Source organism: Myotis lucifugus, unplaced genomic scaffold (assembly GCF_000147115.1).
Source record: "Myotis lucifugus unplaced genomic scaffold, Myoluc2.0 scaffold_126, whole genome shotgun sequence".
Classification (NCBI taxonomy): domain Eukaryota; kingdom Metazoa; phylum Chordata; class Mammalia; order Chiroptera; family Vespertilionidae; genus Myotis; species Myotis lucifugus.
This window is the reverse complement of record NW_005871174.1, coordinates 3,503,675-3,519,520: the sequence shown is the minus strand read 5'-3', so window position 1 is coordinate 3,519,520 and position 15,846 is coordinate 3,503,675. Positions and strand designations below refer to the sequence as shown.

General features: G+C 41.7%; 1 protein-coding gene and 1 pseudogene across 2 annotated transcripts in view; one reads left to right on the top strand and one right to left on the bottom strand.

The window, feature by feature from the left end:
• The window catches only part of COL24A1 (collagen type XXIV alpha 1 chain), a 281,993-nt gene that overhangs the window by 86,872 nt on the left and 179,275 nt on the right, over window positions 1–15,846 (bottom strand). Inside the window, exons 36-38 of the mRNA XM_023758248.1 lie at window positions 15,071–15,098; window positions 14,387–14,440; window positions 13,733–13,840 (exon numbers count right to left, since the gene is read on the bottom strand). Coding sequence (XP_023614016.1) covers window positions 13,733–13,840; window positions 14,387–14,440; window positions 15,071–15,098 — 190 coding nt within the window. The remainder of the gene's footprint in view (window positions 1–13,732; window positions 13,841–14,386; window positions 14,441–15,070; window positions 15,099–15,846) is intronic.
• Window positions 2,596–5,074, top strand: LOC102428607 (annotated as a pseudogene). The gene has a single exon (XR_330184.3). The product of XR_330184.3 is annotated as a tuftelin-interacting protein 11 pseudogene (transcript).

Below are 15,846 nucleotides of genomic sequence, written 5' to 3'. Positions count from 1 at the left end.
AATAAACAAATGGGACTGCATCAAAATAAGAAGCTTCTGCACAGCAAAAGAAACCATCAAGAAAACAATAAGAAAGCCCACTGCATGGGAAAACATATTTGCCAATGTTAACTCTGATAAGGGTCTAATCTCCAAAATTTATAGGGAACTCATACAACTTAACAAAAGGAAGATAAACAATCCAATCAAAAAATGGGCAAATTACCTAAATAGACACCTTTCAAAGAGGACATTCAGAAAGCCAAGAGACATATGAAAATTTGCTCAAAGTCACTAATCATCTGAGAGATGCAAATCAAAACAACAATGAGGTACCATCTCACACCTGTCAGAATGGCTATCATCAACAAATCCACAAACGACAAGTGCTGGAGAGGATGTGGAGAAAAAGGGACACTCGTGCACTGCTGGTGGGAATGCAGACCGGTATAGCCACTATGGAGGACAGTATGGAGTTTCCTCAAAAAGTTAAAAATGAAACTCCCATTTGACCCAGTAATCCCACTTCTAGGACTATATCCCAAGAAACCAGAAACACCAATCAGAAAGGATATATGAACCCATATGTTCATAGCAGCACAATTCACCATAGCTAAGACCTGGAAACAGCCTAAGTGCCCATCAGTAGATGAATGGATTAGAAAACTGTGGTACATCTACACCAGGGCTTCTCAAACTTTTTAAACATGGGGCCAGTTCACTGTCCCTCAAACAGTTGGAGGGCCGGACTATAGTTTTAAAAAAAAAAACTATGAACAAATTCCTATGCACACTGCACATGTTTTATTTTGAAGTAAAAAAACAAAACAGGAACAAATACAATATTTGTATTTGCTTGTGGCCTGCGGGCCGTAGTTTGAGGACCCCTGATCTACACTATGGAATACTATGCTACTGTAGAAAAGAAGGAACTTTTACCATTTGCAATGGCATGGATGGAACTGGAGAGGATTATGCTAAGTGAAATAAGCCAATAAATGAAGGTAAAACACCACATGATCTCACTCACTCATGGATAATAAAGACCATTATAAACTTATGAACAAAAATAGATACAGATGCAGAGCTGCCTCTAACAGACTGTCAAACTACAGCGGGAAAGCAGGGAAGGGTTGAGGGGAGGTAGGGAGGGCGGGATGAGAGATCAACCAAAGGACTTGTATGCATGCATATAAGCATAACCAATGGACATAAGACTTTGGGGGTTAGGAGAGGCCGGGGGATTGTTAAGGGTGGGAAAAAAAGGAGACATATGTAGTACTCTTTGTAATACTTTAAGCAATAAAACAATTAAGAAAAAAAGAAAAAAAAGTCAACATGGGCCTAAGAATAACAAACCATTCCAGATAAATTTCATTTTCATTTTTATTGAGGAGATCTGTATATTAGCATTTTCTAAAACCTGTACACTACTTCTATAAGATATTAATATCTATTGTAAAAAAATTTAAAGGTTCCATAATAAATAAATCTGGAAAGTTTTTTACTTAAAAAAAAAAAGAAAAATAATCTCCTACCCTCCCTATCCCAGTAAGAATCATGCGCTTGAGCAGGAAGGGGGAATAGTCTTTGAGACAGGAGTCTACCATTTTCCCAGGTCGTGACCTGTAAACCTCTTTCCTTTTGCACTAGCACATGTCTCACAAGTTTGGCTTTCATTGCAGCAGGCAGTCTAGCCTGCATTTTGGTTACATACACTTAAACCCTCTAGAGATAATTCCTCCACATCCATGGAGACCTATTCCAAATGGAGTATCTGAGATGTAAGGATTTAAATTCCTAAGTCATTGCGTCAGGATGAGCCACTCAACCCTAGTACTCTAAGCTGAGCAAGCAAAACTTTTGTGTTAAGCTACTGATATTTGGGGAATATTTGCAACAAAATCATGTTCTGGTCTACCACACCACAGTGTATTGGTGTTACAAATTTCCTGCTGATTTCAATATACATAAATTAAGGTTGCTGGAAGCTGGTCCATCCTTGCCGCTTGACACAGTGGCTGCCGGGAAGAAACATCTGCACAGCATATGTTTCAAGGGACCTGGCATATATGGCATACTGTTCTTAATATGTTTGCTTCCCCTTCTTAGCGCTATGTGTTTTAACCAAGGTAACATCTCTGAGAAAGGTTGTTTCCCCAGGTAGGGATTTTCCCCTGGAGTTAGGGATTAACAGGATTTAGGAAGGGAATAAATCACTAAAACCCCTTAACTAAGTGCCAGGTGGGTAGTTAATCACTTTATCTAAGAACAATCACGCTTAAGCTACATAATCTTTACTTAGGATAATCTCCTTCAGTTACTTCCTTGTAGCTTAACAGAACAATAGAGTAGTGACCTTGGAATGGAGATAACAAACGCCCTAACTTTGGAATAGAATGGATAGGATTAAAATCAACTGGTATAAATACAGATGTAACAGGAGAATAAACACAGAACCTGGCTAGAGACCCTGGCTGGAGAACCTGGCTAGACAGAACCCAGCTATGCTGATGATCTGAACGCTGCTGTCTCCGTGTCATTCCTTCTTTGCTGACTCGGTCCTCACCTTTGGGAACCCCTGAACCGCTGGGGCTGGACCCCAACATCAGTGACTGGCCATGTCGCTGTCCCACTTGTACCAGGACGGGGAAGGCCACATGGATGATGACGAGAGGGAGAACTTTGAGATCACTGACTGGGATCTGCAGAATGAGTTCAACCCCAACCGGCAGCGGCGTTGGCAGACCAAGGAAGAGGCCACCTACGGAGTGTGGGCAGAGCCAGCCTTGGATGAAGAGAGGCCCAGCTTAGGAGACAAATGGGCCCGAGACTACTCCGCGCCAGTCACCTTCATCAGTGCAGGCCTCAAGAAAGGGGCGGTGGAGGAGAGGGAGCTGGAAGATTCTGACGATGAAGAGAAACCTATTAAACAGGAAGAATTTCCTAAGGAGTTCTGGCCGAAGAAATCAAAAACGGGTGGCAATTTTAAACCCAGCCAGAAAGGCTTTGCAGGAGGAACCAAGTCGTTCATGGATTTTGGCAGCTGGGAGAGACACACGAAAGGGATAGGGCAGAAGCTCCTGCAGAAGATGGGCTACGTCCCTGGGAGGGGCCTCGGCAAGAACGCCCAAGGTATCGTTACTCCAAGAGAAAGGGAAGAGGTGCCGTGGGAGCGTATGGCTCTGAGCAGACCACTCAGTCCCTGCAAGACTTCCCTGTGGTGGACTCGGAAGAGGAAGTGGAAGAGCAGTTTCAGAAGGAGCTGAGCCAGTGGAGGAAGGACCCCAGCGGGAGCAAGAAGAAGCCCAAGTACTCCTACAAGACGGTGGAGGAGCTGAAGGCCAAGGGCAGGACCAACAAGAAGCTCACGGCTCCCCAGAAGAAACTTTCGCAGGTCAAGGTCATAGACATGACGGGCCGGGAGCAGAAGGTCTACTACAGCTACAGCCAGATCAGCCACAAGCACAACATCCCTGACAATGGGCTGCCACTGTCCTGCAAGGAGGCCAAGGTCCCGGGCTTTGCGCTGCCGGAGCTGGAGCACAACCTGCAGCTGCTCATCGACCTCACGGAGCAGGAGATCATCCAGAACGACCGGCAGCTGCAGTACGAGCGGGACATGGTGGTGAACCTCTCGCATGAGATGGAGAAGATGTCGGAGGTGCTGGACCATGAGGAACGGGCCATCTCCAACCTCAGCAAAGTCCTGGAGCTGGTGGAGGACTGCGAGCGGCGCATGCAGCCCGGCTGCAGCCACCCGCTCACCCTGGACGAGTGCGCCTGCATCTTTGAGACCCTGCAGGACAAGTACTATGGGGAGTACCGCATGTCCGTCTGCGTGAACCTGGCTGTGGCCATCGTCTACCCGCTCATGAAGGAGTACTTCAAGGAGTGGGACCCCCTCAAAGACTGCACCTACGGCACGAAGATCATCTCCAAGTGGAAGAGCCTCCTGGAGAACGACCAGCTCCTGTCGCACGGCGGCCAGGACCTCTCGGCAGATGCCTTTCACAGGCTGATATGGGAAAACTGGATGCCTTTTGTTCGAAAAAGCGTCACCCAGTGGCAACCCCGGATCTGTGAGCCCATGGTGGACTTCCTGGATAACTGGGTGCACATTATCCCCGTGTGGGTGCTGGACAACATCCTGGACCAGCTTATCTTCCCCAAGCTGCAGAAGGAGGTGGAGAACTGGAACCCACTCACGGACACCGTGCCCATCCACTCCTGGATCCTCCCGTGGCTCCCCCTCATGCAGGCACGCCTGGAGCCGCTGTACTCCCCCATCCGCAGCAAGCTGTCCAACGCCCTGCAGAAGTGGCATCCCAGCGACTCCTCTGCCAAGCTCATCCTCCAGCCCTGGAAAGACGTCTTCACCCCTGGCTCCTGGGAGGCCTTCATGGTCAAGAACATCGTGCCCAAGCTGGGCATGTGCCTCGGGGAGCTGGTCATCAACCCCCACCAGCAGCACATGGATGCCTTCTACTGGGTCATGGACTGGGAAGGGATGATCTCCGTCTCCAGCCTGGTGGGGCTCCTGGAAAAGCACTTCTTCCCCAAGTGGCTTCAGGTGCTGTGCTCCTGGCTCAGTAACAGTCCCAATTACGAGGAGATCACCAAGTGGTACCTGGGCTGGAAGTCCATGTTCTCAGACCAAGTGCTGGCGCACCCGTCCATCAAGGACAAGTTCAACGAAGTGCTGGACATCATGAACAGGGCTGTGTCCTCGAACGTCGGTGCCTACATGCAGCCCGGAGCACAAGAAAACATGGCCTACCTCACCCACACGGAGCGGAGGAAGGACTTCCAGTACAAGGCCATGCAGGAGCGACGGGAGGCCGAGAACATGGCCCAGAGGGGCATTGGCGTGGCCACCAGCTCCGTGCCCATGAACTTTAAGGACCTCATTGAGACCAAGGCCGAGGAGCACAATATCCTCTTCATGCCTGTCATCAGGAAGCGACATGAAGGGAAGCAGCTCTACACCTTCGGCCGCATCGTCATCTACATCGACCGGGGAGTGGTATTCGTCCAGGGTGAGAAGACCTGGGTGCCCACCTCCCTGCAGAACCTGATCGACATGGCCAAGTAGGCGGAGGCCCGGGGCAGCTGCACACATTTCTGACTAAATCTTTTTTTTTTTAAATTAAATCTTTATTGTTCAGATTAAAAAATAAAAAAAAAATAAAAAAGATTTATATTATCCTTTACTCCTTAATGACACTGACCTCATATTTCCAAACTGATTATTTTTGGGGTTTCCAAGGAAGCAGTCTCAGAAACAAGAGTCATGCATACCTTACTATTCTTCTTAAGGTAGCCACTTGTACCTAATATCTTTACCACTTTAAACAGATAGGAAAAGTCACACTTCAATAAGTCCAAACAAGTTTTGTCTTAAAGGAATAAAACAAGGACATTTCATTTTTATACATTCAATTTTGGAGTCCATAGCTTCACATCTGTTTAGATCTTTGATACCACAGAGATAGATTTTATTTTTATTTTTTAGGAATGGACGATAGACCATAAGTTAGGCAGATGTTTCTTCTTAGATGATTCCAAACTATTTTCTCATATTGAGTTAGGCAACTACACATTTTAGCACAGAATTCAAGCATAAAATACACAATCTTTTTCTTCTGTTCAAAGAAGTCTACATCTTGGAGTTGGGGATTTGTTATTGATGCTGTCCTCGCCTTATTTTCTAGCCCAGATTTCATTTCCCAATCTGAGAGAAAGTAAGAAGAGTATCTTTACTTTAAAAAGTTTAATTTCCTTTTCTCACTTTCTCATTTAATTTTGAAGAATTTAAGGTAGCATCTTTGTGACAGTGCATAAGGAAAAGTTTTTAAAAGTACAAAAATAAATCCAACATCAGGCTGTCTGATTAAGCAATAGTTCCTTGGATCATAAAATTCTTTTGAAAAAATATGCCATGGTATTTTTACTGAGTTTATGAGCTGAAAGGCATTTAAAATTCCAAGGAGAACAACAAAAAGAATAAAAAAGAAACACACATGTGTTGTTACTAAAAAAAGGCACCAAACATGTGTACAGGCAGGATTATTCCTGGGAAAAATTATGAAGCAGATGAAATCTGTGCTCATCATTTTTCCATGCCTTGTTTTGAGCCCCCTTTTCATCTCTGCTCTGCCCATCACCAACTGTCATGCTGCATCATCCCTACCTGGCAATACTTAGAGAAGTAAAAAGTGAATAATCTTTGGTAGAACCCATATTTAAAGATATGAGACAAGGAAGAGAGAACAGTAAAGTAAATCAATAAAATGATCAGAGAGGCCTTATCCAAAGAGTGCAATGAATATCATAAATGAAGCATTTTCACAAAAGAGAAGCTTTGTCATTATTTATTTACATCTTCCATTTGCCCTGAAGTGGAAGAATTTGTTCAATATGACATTTAGAATTTCTCTTAAAGTAATACATGCTAGTATTACAATTTAAGGTCAGATATGGATAAATTATGCCTGCAAGATTTCTTATTTTATCCTGGAGCTAGGATATTATTCTATAGTAATAATGTCAGTTCCATGAATAAAAATAAAAAAATATTCATTCAAACTAAGTATGCGACAGCACAAAATATTCCTTTCAAATGTCAGAAGTTCCATAGCTGAGGTGACATAATATGGAAAGTGACATAAGTCACTCCTGACTTTAGCCCCAGCCCTCTTGGAAGGCAAGTAGCAGATACCCACATACAAGACACCATTGTGAAAATCCCAGAAATTGAAAGTGAGTCTGAAGCAATACCCTGAAACACAGAGACTGAGAAGTACCACATTAGAAGGGTAAGAGGAGAGGTTTCACTCTGATTGCATTGTCTTTCCCTGAGTGGCCCCCTTGGCCTAACATTTTTTTTTCCCAGTGGGAAAAAGGAAGCCAACGTGGACAATCAGCTCCACCAGTGCTGCGGGATGCTTTCTGGTGGCTCATTCAGGTCTTACCTCATGAGGATCACTGGTGGAATCTGGGACTTGACTACTGGGGATCACATAGAGACCAAGAGGAGCGGGGCTTACAGCAGCTAGCACTCAGATCTTGGTAGGCTGTATTCCTGTTAGCAGCAACACAGGAGCAGAGATCCTAGGGAGTGCGGTCATCTGCAGAGCTGAGTTGGTGATCCTGTCTCATCACGGAGCTTGTTTGGCAGTTTGGGACTCCAGCCTAAAGAGTTGTACCTGCTGTGGAGCCCATTAGATGTCCCTGTTTGGGCAGGAAAGAATATTTGCAACCCTGCCCAAAAGCTAGGCATAGAGTCCTGTTCTGCTAGACCAGGATGAGGGCCAGAGAACTTGGGTATCTGTGGAGTTAATACTACAGCCCTATGCAGGCAGAGGGCCAAGCCAGCAGCCCCGACCAACAACTGAGCATAGCCTCTACCCCTTTATAACCAGGGAACCTGAACAGTGACCATTGGTAGCCTCAGAAACCAGTCTACGGAACTGCCCAGCTGTGAAGCCCAGCTAACAGCCCTTTCTAGCAGCGGAGTTTAGCCTACAACCGTGTCTAATTACTAAAAACCGCCAGTGACCCTGTCCAATTTCAGAGCATAGCCTGTGATCCCAACCAGCTGAGACAGTTACCCTACCAAACCTAACTAACCATTGAGCATAGAATAGTTTCTAGTCCCAATCAAAATACAGCTGGAGGCCCCAGTTGACTAGAGAGCCTGGTAAGCGATCTTGCCCAATACAGGAGCAGAGAAAGTGGCCTAACTGATCATGAAGCACAGCCCATGACTCTGCCCAAACTTGGGCATAGCTTGTGGCTCTGTCCGACTGTGAAGCCATGCTTGTGGTTCCACCCGACGTGGAGTCCGGCCAGTGACACCATTCAGTTAGAGAGCACAACATGACACCCTGCATAATCACAGAATCCAACCAGTGACACTGTCCTGCCAGGAAACAACCTGAGATGACACCCTACCATAGGTAACTGCAGAGCCAGCGAGGGATCCCTCCCCTGAAGCCATGGAGTGCAGGCAGCATTTCCACCCAACCAAGGTGTCTATTTAGGGTATCTCCCCTCACCCTGAATGTGGAACCCAGCCAGCAGGCTGACCCAACTGCAGAGACCAGCCAGTGGCAACCCTTCCCTTTGCCCAGCTGGAGACGCCAATAGCAAACTGTGACTGTCCACAAATGCTACCAGATGACCCATCGAGTACCCGAAGCTAAGCAAACTGGTGAAGAACTTTCCCTGCCCAAATAAACTGGTAATGTCTGGAAGAAGAGACTGCTTACTCAAATGCACAGATACCAATGCAAGGATACAAGAATCACAAAGAATCAGGTAAATGTGACAATGTCAAAGGAAAGTAATAAAGTGTCCTTTATTAGTCCTGAGCTAATCACTGACACTAAAAAATGGAAATCTATGAACTACCTGACTCTTTAAAAAGTTCATTGAACTACAAGAATGCACAACTAAATAAAATTAGAAAAACAATGCATAAACAAAGTGAGAAGTTTAAAAAGGAAATAGAAACCATTAAAATAAAAACAAAATTCCTAGAGATGAACAATACAATGACTGAAATGGAGTTTCTTCATGCTATTGAAGTTATCTGCTTAAAATAGGATAATTATAAGATATTTTATATGAGCCAGAAAGAAAAAAAACCATGTAGTAGATATATAAAATGATAAAGGATTCAAGGCATACTACTACAAAAATTAATAAAATCAAAGAGGAAGACAGCAAGAGAGGAAGCAAGAAAGAAATAAATGGCTTACAAAATAGTTAGGAAACAATAAAATGACAATACAAAACCCTAACTATCAATCTTTACTTTAATTGTAAATGGATAAAAATTCTCCAATCAAAAGTCAGAGAATGGGTGAATGGATTAAAAAAACAAGATCCAACAATATGCTGCCTACCAGTGGCTCACTTAACCTTTAAGGATACAGAATGACTTAGAGTGAAGGTATGGAAAATAATATTTAAGCAAATGGTAACCAAAAGAAAGCAGAGGTAGTTACATATATCAGGAAAAATATACTTTAAGATAAAAATAGTCATAAGAGACAAAGACATTCATGATATAATGATAAAGGGGTAATTTGATGAATAATCCTATATAATAAGAGAGGAATATGCTAATTAGCCATTATGCCCTGAGGCGTAACAACCAAGCGTGTCATGACCAGATCACGGATCAGCAGGAGGGTGGGCCGGTAAGGTACAAGCAGGCTGCAGAGAGCTACAGGAGAGAGCAAGGCAACAAGCTATGAGGAGGGTGTGGGGGGAGCTACAGGAGGGCAAGGCAGCAGGTGGAGAGCTACAGGAGGGCAAGGCAGTGGGCAGAGAGCTACAGGAGGGTGGCAGCGACCTACTGGCGCGTGGATTCGTGTGCAGGGCTACTAGTATATAATAATTGTAAATATTTATGCATCAAATATTAGAGTACCTAAATATATAAAGAAGATACTAACAGAAATAAAGGGATAAATAAACAGCAATGTACTAATAGTTGGGAATTTTAATACCCCTTTCTACAATGGCTAGATTATCCAGACAGAGAATCAATAAGTGAATCTGAAGAACAGTTAATTTGAACAACACTATAGACCAAATGAACCTAACAGACATGTACAGAATATCCTATCCAACAGCAGTAGAATACACATTATCAATTCCACACAGAACATTTTCAGGGATAGATCATATATAGGGTCATAATATGTCTCAACAAATTCCGGAAGATAGAAATTATATCAAGTATATTTTATAACCATAGTGGTATAAAACCACAAATCAGCAATAGGAGGAAAGATGGAAAACTCACAAATATTTGGAAATTAAAATACATTCCTGAATAACCAATAGATCAAAAAAGAAATCAAACCAATGGATCAAAAAAGAAATCAAAAGGGAAATTAAAAAATACCTTGAAACAAAAGTGAAACACAACATATCAAAATTCATGATATGCAACAAAAGCAGTTCTAAGCAGGGAGTTCATAGGTATAAATGCCTATATTAAAAAAAAGAGAAAGATAAATAACCTAGCTTTATATCCCAAGGAAGTAGAAAAAGAATAACAACCTTAGACCAATGTCAGCAGAAGGAAATTATAAATATTAGAACAGAAATAGGTAAAATAGAGAATAGAAAAATAACAGAAAAGATAAACAAAACTAAGAGTTGGTTTTTTGAAATGCTAAACAAAATTGACAAACCTTCAGCTAAACTTATGAAGACAGAGAGAGAACTCAAGATTAGATATGAAAGAGGAGACATAATAAATGATACTCCAGAAAGACAAAGGATCATAATAAATTGGACAACCTAGAAAAAAAGGATAAATTCCTGAAATTATACTACCAACCAAGATTGAAAAATGAAGAAAGAAAAAACTGCATAGACCAATAATGTATATGAAGATTGAATCAGTAATGAAAAACCTCCCAACAAAGAAAAACCTAGATTTCACTGATAAATTCTACCAAACATTTAAACAAGCATTAATGCTAATCTTTCTCAAACTCTTTCAAAATTGCAAAGAGAAAGAAATACATCCAAGTTCATTTTATGAGGCCAGAACTATCCTTATAATAAAACTAGACAGAGACCACAAGAAAAAATAAATTGTGGCATGTATCCCTGGTAATAGATGCAAAAATTCCAACAAAATATTAGCAAACCTAATTCAACAATACAGTTGACCCTTGAAACACACTGATTTGAACTGCATGGATCCACTTAAAAATGGATTTCCCCCCAGAAAATATACAGTTGGCCCTCTGTATCCCTGGTTTTGTATCTGTGGATTCCCAACTGTGGATCCAAAATACTGTTTTTGATCCATGGTTCGTTGAATCCATAGATGTAGAGGGCCAACTATGCATTGTTCTATGTCATTTTATATAAGGTACTTGAATATCCACAAGTGTGTGTGTGTGTGTGTGGGGGGGGGGAGGGGTCCTGAAACTAATCCCCTGTGGATACTGAGGGATTATAGTTAAATTTAGGGGGAATGAAAAGTTATATGTGAATTTTGAACTGCATGGGGGGCCGGGGCCCCTAACTCCCACATTGTTCAAGGGTCAACTTTACATTAAAAGGATCATACACCATGATAAAGTGGGATTTATTTCAGGGATGCAATGATGATTCAACATTTGCAAATAAACCAATGTGATATACCATATGCATAGAATTAAAGATAAAAACCATATAATCAACAGATGCAGAAAAAGCATTTGACAAAATTTAATGACCTTTCATGATAAAACTCTTAACAAATTGGGTATAGAAGAAATATAATAAAGGTCATATGTGACAAACCCACTGTTAACATCATACTCAAAAGTAAAAAGTTGAAAGCTTTCCCTCATAAGATTAGGAACAAGACCAGGGTGCCCACTCTCACCACTCCTTTCAATATAGTACAAGAAGTCCTAGCCAGAGCAATTAGGCATGAAAAATAAGCAAAAGGCATCCAAATCAGAAAGGAAGCAGTAAAACTATCTCTGTTTGAAGATGACATGATTTTAATATATAGGAAACCTCAAAACTTCACCATAAAATCTGTTAAAATTAATAAATTAATTCAGTAAAATTTTAGGACAAAAAATTAACCTACAAAACCCCATCACATTTCTACACACTAACAGTGAATTAAATGAAAAAGAAAACAATCCCATTTAAAATAGCATCAAAACAATAAAATATTGGAATAAATATAACCAAAGAGGAGAAATATCTGCACACAGAAAAGTATAAGACATTGATGAAAGAAATTGAAGAAGACACAAATAAATGCAAAGAGATAGCATGTTCATAGATAAATAATGAATATTGTTAAAATGTCCATACTACACAAAGCATCTATAGATTCAATATAATCCCTAACAAGATTCTAATATCATTTTTTATAGAAATAAAAAAAATCTTAAAATTTGCATGGAACCACAAAAGACATCCAAAAGCCAAAACAATCTTGAGAGAGAACTAAGCTGATGACATCACACTTCCTAATTTCAGACAATATCAATACAAAAGTATACTAATCAAAGCAGCATGGTATTGGCATTAAAATATAGATCAATGGGAAAGAATCAAGAACAGAAATATATGATCAACTAATATTAAAAAATGTTTATACATATACACATACATATATGGTTTATATATAGAATGGAATATTATCTATATATAAAAAATCCTAATGTGCAAATAGACCCAACGGTGGAACAAACAAACAACTAAATAACCAAACAACCAGTTGCTATGACATGCACTGACTTTCAACTATACAACACTGTTGCTAAGTATAGTCACCAGGCTGTACATTAGATCCCCAGAACTTATCCATCTTATAACTGGAAGTTTGTGCCCACCCATTTCCCCCACTCCCTGCCCCTGGAAACCACCAATTTATTCTGTTTCTATGAGCTCAGTTTAGGGGGCATGTGCGGAACATGGCGGCCATTGTCCACTGCCAGATGGTGGAGCAGGTGAGCGGGGGTGCCAGACCAAGGCGGTGGGCGCCAATCGCAGTCATCAGGGTGAGCCTCTGGTGGTTACTGAAAATTTTTTGCTCCCACGCACTACGGTCCTGCCGGGTGCTCACACCTGCTGCCGGCGCCGGAGCTGCCTCTTGCACCCACTGCCAGCGCCCGGTGCCAGTCCTGATTGCTCGGCACTGTCAGTGGGTGCGAGCTGCAACTGCTGGCCCCGATCGCCCCTGAGGGTTTCTCCCCCTCCCCCTGCTCCTGAGGGGTGATCGGGGCAGCAGCTGTGGCTTGCATTCGCTGACGGCTTGCACCTGCTGATGGCACCGGCCCTGCTCACACCCATTGCTGGTGCCGGCCCCAATCACTCCGCGATATCAGCGGTGTGAGTGGGGCTGGCGCCATTAGTGCATGGGAGCGGCAGTGGCAGGAGGGGTGTGGAGGATGGGCAGAGACCTGCCCCTGTGCACACCGCGGCTTCGCGGCCCACAGTTCCTTTCAAGGTGCACAAATTCATGCACTGGGCCCCGAGTTCAGTTATAAAAGAAGAAAATTCTGCCATTTGCAACAACATGGATGGACCTTGAAGGCATTATGCAATGTGAAATAAGTCAGATAGAGGAAGACAAATATTGTAGGGTCTCATGTACAGGTGTTATCTAAAAAAACTGAGCTCATAGAAACAGAGTAGATTGGTGGTTTCCAGGGGCAGGGAGTGGGGGAAATGGGTGGGCACAAACTTCCAGTTATAAGATGGATAAGTTCTGGGGATCTAATGTACAGCCTGGTGACTATACTTAGCAACACTGTGTTGTATAGTTGAAAGTCGCTAAGAGAGAAAATCTTAAAAATTTCCACCACACACAAAAAAAGGTACCTATGGTGGTAATTGTGTCAACTAACCTTATTATGGCAATCATTTAGCAATATATATATATATATTTGATATACATTTATCAAATCATTATGTTGTACACCTTAAACTTAACATAGTATGGTATAAGTGAATTATATCTCAATAAAGTATGTGAAAAAAAAGTTCAGTGGCTCGTGTGACACATGGAAACAGTGTCTTTCCTCCTTGAATGTTAGGTAGGTTGATAATCACCCTGGTTTGTCACTCTCTCAAGCCACAATTCTTCACCTCCAATTACTCAGGGCACATATAAGAGGTTTAGAAAGTGTGTGTGTGCAAGTGTGTGTGTGTATGCATAGGAGACTGAGTTCGATGAGTATTTGAAAGTGAACCCAGCAGTACTCACCGGAGGGCCCATTAGACCTGGCCTACCCAAGGGTCCTACAGCCCCTGGTAAGCCCGTATCTCCATTTTCTCCATCCTCTCCAGGAAGTCCCCTTCCTCCTGGGCTCCCCTGTAATCCAGTAAAAATGTTTAAGGAAGAGAAAGTAGCAACATAATTATACCTCATAATAAGCAGATTTTTGTTTAGAACATAAAAATAGTTATATAAAGGGTGAGGCAAAAGTAGGTTTACAGTTGTTCATATGGAAAATAATACAATAGCCATGGCCGGTGTTTCTCAGTGGGTAGAGCGTCAATCCAGGCATGGAAGAGTCATGGATTTAATTCCTGGTTAAGGGCACATACCTGGGTTGCAGGATCATTCCCCTGCTTTTGCACGAGGCAGCCAATCGATGTGTCTCTCTCTCACATTGATGTTGTTCTCTCTCTCTTTCTTCTCCTCTCTCCCTCCCTTCCACTCTCTCTAAAAATCAATGAGAAAAATATCCTCAGGTAAGGATTAACAACAACAAAATAATAACAATACAATAATTAATTAATAAACTCTGTTTCACATACTCACAACTGTAAAACTACTTTTGCCCCACTCTGTATAATAGTTTAAAGATTTCACAAAAACATCTACTTTATACATAATGTTAAAAGTATAATTTACCTTTAATCCATCTTTTCCTTGGAGACCTTCTTCTCCAGGAGCTCCAGGCTCACCCTATTTTGTAGCAGAAACAGTAAAATTTATTATTTTGCTAAATCATTTTATTTTATTTTTTTTGCTTCTGGTATCCATAGAAAGCAGCATCTATTCCTACTTCTACTTTATTTATAAGGAATATTTGACAGTATGGAAGCATGATTTCATTTTCCTAGAACAGCTCTAAAGATGATTTAAGGAGTCATAGTGTTGTGAATTCAAATTACAAGATGGCCCCCGACTATCAATAACTTTTAGATAATAAAAGGTAATATATATTCACTTGGCAGCTTTGGTAATTTATACAGTTAGACTTCTGTTTCTGAGTTTAAGAACTGCAAACACCACAGCTCATAAAATCATAGTACTTTGCTATGCTAAAGTGACAGGGATTAATAAAAACTTAATTCCATTAAATTCAGTGTACCTTATTTTTAGAGTCTTTTTTTACAGAGGAGAAGCAACAGTGAGACCCTGATACATCAAGAAGCTGTCTTATAGATACAGAACTCATAGACAGGCAGAACCATGCTTTGTGAAGCTAATAAAGTAGCACTGGCTCTCTTGCTACCTGGACTATTTGAAAGTAAATTAATCAATGCATCGTCACAGTTGTCCCACTGCTCCCACCACTGACACTTGCATTACTCTGATGCCACACTGCCTGCCCCACCTCCTGCAAAAAAGAGAAAAATATAGAAGAAACTGGATGCAAAATATATCTCCCTACTTTGGCTCTTAGTAAACAAATGTCTCAAAATTATGTAGGCACTGTTATCTTAGGAAAGAACTTACCACAGATCAAATTAAAGGCTGTCTCTATTAGAATAACTTGTGTAAGCTATCTATTTACAACTATTTGCAATTATTTCCTTGAATGAGCTTACATGACTAGTTATTTTTCAATATAAATTGGATTTCAATCTTTTATCTGTCTTGTGAGGTCAGGAAATAGACTGAGAGTTGATCACTAGTACTTGTGAATTTCTTTTTAATGCTAACATTAGTGATAATCTGTGACATCTGGCAAGGGTTCTGCAGAGTACACCTGATTCTGAGAAAACAACATGAGGTTAGGACTCTAAAACAGGGGTGGGCAAACTTTTTGACTCGAGGGCCACAATGGGTTCTTAAACTGGACCGGAGGGCCAGAACAAAAGCATGGATGGAGTGTTTGTGTGAACTAATATAAATTCAAAGTAAACTTCATTACATAAAAGGGTACGGTCTTTTTTTTTTTAGTTTTATTCATTTCAAGCGGGCCGAATCCGGGCCCGCGGCGCGTAGTTTGGCCCACGGGCTGCGCTAAGCGCTACTAAATCACAATATGAGCAGAGGTTGACTGGGAACTTTGAAATTGAAAATACAACTCATTTTTCTAATACACAAAAGCTTATTACGCATCCCTTGAGTCTTTAGGCTAC